At 29.9% G+C, this 4351-nt stretch overlaps 1 protein-coding gene across 1 annotated transcript in view; it reads right to left on the bottom strand.

Moving 5' to 3' along the window:
- The window catches only part of LOC117175927 (UNC93-like protein), a 203914-nt gene that overhangs the window by 13434 nt on the left and 186129 nt on the right, over positions 1-4351 (bottom strand). Inside the window, exon 5 of the mRNA XM_033365776.1 lies at positions 3053-3320. Coding sequence (XP_033221667.1) covers positions 3053-3320 — 268 coding nt within the window. The remainder of the gene's footprint in view (positions 1-3052; positions 3321-4351) is intronic.

The raw sequence follows: 4351 nt of genomic DNA, 5'->3' as shown, positions 1-4351 counted from the left end.
GATTTGTCACGCTTGACAAGAATCCCCCTCACCCCTGCCCCTCGGTGCGTGACATCATAAGTGAACGCTCCCAAAGGTATTTACATTTTTCAATAAGAACCTAGTTTTCTGCTGTACATCAATTTTTGTCAAATCCACAAGTATATGGCTCTTTTCGCCAATTTGAAATTGTCCAATTCTGAAATAAACGACTTCTTGTCGAATCAATCCACATGGGCTTTGGTGGGTGGCATGTAAACAAATTCGTTAAACCTTCTTTTTTTTGCACAAAAAAACGATGACGAATTTGAAGAGAGATCTCGCTGAAGAGCGATTGCTTGATAATGAAATCCGGTTTCAGGAATGAGAATAGTCTGTAGAGGACACGAGATTCTCATTTCGATCACACGAATCTTTTACTTTGAGGCACCGATGAAAAAATGGAGAAAAAAGTGGAAGCATGAGGACGACCTCGTTAATTTACAGATTTCAGGGCAAAAAGAATTACACAAACTGCTTTGACTAATCTTCTTTTCGTGTACTCCTAATTTATCTCACTCATCTCTTGAGAGATTGCTAAATTTTTTAATTTATCTTTATTACATTGTTTATGTTTAACTTCTCATTTGCAAGTCTCTGAATTTAAAATATCAATTCAAATATTTCATTTGGAGTTTTTAAAGGTTTACAGTATTTAAATTTGAATCTTACAAAGTTGCAGTCTTCGAAATAAAAAAACTTTCAATATAATTATCATAAAAAAACATATGTATGAAATAGTTAATTGATCTAAAAGTTAAAATAATATTACAAAAATTATATAATAAATACATCATTAAACAAATTTAATTAAAGATATTGCATCACATTTATAAATTCTTTAGATTTCCCTCAAGAGAAGAATTCATATTTTTATAATTACAAATTGAAAACACCTCAATTTTTCTTACTGTTGAGTCAAATTTTTTTTACAACTTATCTCACTTTTAATTGCAAATTTAAATTCTAGTTTGTATAATTATACCATATTTGCCACACTTTCATGAACATAATTTTTTGTTTGTTTTGGACTTCCCTAATCAAATTAAAACTGCAAATAAGTTCAATTTTAATTATTTAAAAAATCAAACAGATAAAAACTATAATTTACACATGCAAAGTATTTTTCAATTGCAATCTATTTTGATAGGAAGTTCCAATGATTTACAACATAAATGTTATTTTTGCATTTTTCACACTTCGATAAAAGCAATTATTAATAAATAATTAAATTTTGACAATTAAAGTATCTTAACACATTTCTAGAAAAGTTTATTTACCAGTAGCAAGAAGATTCTCGAATGGTTTTAAATTGATGAGTCACTGTGTCATATAACTTGACATTGCTCTGGAAGTTAATAAAAACAAAAAAAATGCGTCGACGGAATTTAATGTTCATGTTACCATCACGATCTAATCGTTTAAAAATTGGTTTCAAATTTTAAGTTCTAAGTTCCTTTACTTGACTCATCGTTTTTAAAACTCATTTCAATATTTACATTAAAATTCGTTGGAAATTGTTCACGAATAAAAAATAGTTTTCTCAGGCTAATGAAAAACAGTTGTTCCTTAATAAAAAATCATTGTTTTATGTCAATTTTCATCTCATTTTAAAGGTAGGGTTGTACAATAATAATGCACTTATTTCCAAAATCTAATATGTAAATTTAATATAACTTAAGAATAACAAAAAAAATGTTTTCACATTACAACCGACATGGAAAATTGTCGGAGTTATTTATGTTTGAATTGCTTTGTTCTATTTTTAAAAGCATCTGAAATAGTCATCATTTTGGAATATTATTAATTGCCTCTTTAATTTGAGAAATATTAAAATCTTTTCGACTTGAACCCGATTATTAATTAAAAATAAATTAAAGTGGATTAAATTCTGAAGAGTCTCACAGTTGGAATTTTTCTCTTCTCTAAGATTTTATTTTAAAAATTTGCACTGAAAATATCGAAAAGGTGGCTTTTTTTATCAAAAATAGATAGAGCTTTAATAATTGATTATATAACATTTCAATTTTCCTAAATCACTGCATTCGGACTCACAGAGTGAAAATAATTTACTTATTGATTAAGTTAATTTATTAATTTAATTTAATTCTTGTGGCAAAATATTTCAAGTTAAGGTTTTTTAAAATTCTAATTCCTCTTTTTCACCAGAATGGTTACAGATATTCCTAAAAATAATATACACTTGATAATATTTTGCAAAATATAACAATTTTAACGGTTTAAAACATTTTTTATAAACATTTAAATTTTTATATTTTACCAAATATTATCATATAAATTATTTTTAGGAATATCTGTAGCCACTCCGACGATCGAAGGAAATTAAGATTTTAAACAATCTCGCATTTAAATATTTTGTAACAAGGTTTGTTTACAACAATGCTTCCGGTACACTTTTTAAATATTTTTGTAACGAGCAATCGTTGCTACAATAATTTAATACGTTTTTAACGCCAAACAAAATTTTTTATACGCGATAGGGCAAAAATGTGGAATTTGTTTATGAAAATTTAAAACCAAATCTGAAAAACCATCATATTAAAATATTTTGATACAAAAAATGTCTATAACAAATGTGTATTGTTAAATTTTTAATTACTTTTATGATAAAATGTCATTCTTACATTCACGCGAAGCAGTTTTTAATGAAGCGAAACGATTTTTGAGACCGCGAACTTAAAAAAAAATTCTTTTTAATTTTTTTCTTCTAAAAGATGTAAGCTACCACAAAAAATGGAGCTATTTTATTAAGTTATTTTATTGAATATAATGCAATTCAACTTTTTTAAATTAATATTTAGACCAAAATGGAAGGGTCGAGACTTTTTGAACAAAAAAGTACATTTCCGCACTCTCAGCGGATTATTTGAATCAGGTTGCCGCATGCGTCAAAATTAAACAGAAATGCTTCATGCGAACATGCCTATTAACATTTGGATTTCCCCGATTTAGAATCAAGTTCAAAGCAAGGAATATAATTTAAAGAATAATTTGAATCAATTTTGATAATTACCATTAACTTGCGTTTGCCAGACAGCATCTCCAACGCCCCAAAGTCCTGAGATCGTATAAAAAGTGTAAGGATTGTCAGGATGTGGTTTCCAATTAAGAAGAACCGCGATTAATGATACATGGACCACAGCTCCTAACGCCATCACTGGTTGTCTACCAATAAATTTCATTATCGATCCAAAAAGCAACGAACAACCAGCATTCACCACTCCAAAGCAAATCATGACATAGCCAACTTTGTGAACTCCCAGTGCACAGGAAATGTAAGCCTGAAAACCAAAACAAAATAGTCCATTAAAATTAGATTTCGATTTTTTCGTTTGAAGTTGACAAGAACTTTCATTTTTGACGTCAGAAATAAGGTAACATGGTACCGAGAGCATAATTGGCGCGGTGGATCTCGACTCGGGAAGAGTCGCGGTTGTTAAGCCATTTCGATGGCGCGGCGGATGGAAGTAGGATAGGTGACCGTCTGCGATGCATGATTTATATTCGCTGCGTTTATCTGATGTTGACCGGGAGGTTTTGACGCAGAAGAGGATTGTGTACGCTCGATGTTTTCTCGACAGTCGGAAAACCGGCTCAACTCGAGAAGATGGTTTTCTGCAGTTTTCCTCTCCTCTTGCTAAATTTTCAGGTAAATGCTAGTATTTCTTATCAAATTGGATGCAGCTGCGGGTTATCATAGGGCGTGATTAACTTCATAGAGAGATTTCAAGCCCACTAGCCTGACATGCCTATGAACTTCTGTTTCACCGCGGGTTTAAAAAAAAAAGGTATAGTACAATAGGTTATACCGCAGTGCTACAGAACTTGAAGGAACCAATTTAGTTACTAGTTAATAAAAAATTAGGTAATTATGTATATAATAATCTGCAGATTCATTCACTCACTTCTTCTACAATGAAGCTATTTAATTGTAAATCTTCCAAATAGAACTATAAAAAACGCACTGTCTATGGTAAGGGAATTTTCCGTATTTCTAACCCCTTTTGCAGCTCGTTCAAGGCTAACGTTACAGCGAATTCCGTAACCACAGACAGTGCCTGACATAAGAAAAAATTACTTTACTTTTGACCTTTACAATCATTAAGGTTAAGAAATTTTTATTTATACATTTTTAAAATTAAAGAGTCTTAAATTTAAAATCTTCCACACTGGACTGTTTAAAGAAAACATTCAAAACTACATTTTATATTATTTGCATTAAAAATCGAAGAATCTTCAACTATTAAAATTAAAATTCAAAGAAAATCATATTAAAAGTATATGAAAGCTGACGTAGCTAGTTCAATATTTA

This window comes from Belonocnema kinseyi, chromosome 7 (assembly GCF_010883055.1).
Source record: "Belonocnema kinseyi isolate 2016_QV_RU_SX_M_011 chromosome 7, B_treatae_v1, whole genome shotgun sequence".
NCBI lineage: Eukaryota > Metazoa > Arthropoda > Insecta > Hymenoptera > Cynipidae > Belonocnema > Belonocnema kinseyi.
Note: the sequence above shows the minus strand (reverse complement) of the source record. Positions and strands in the feature narration are given on the sequence as shown.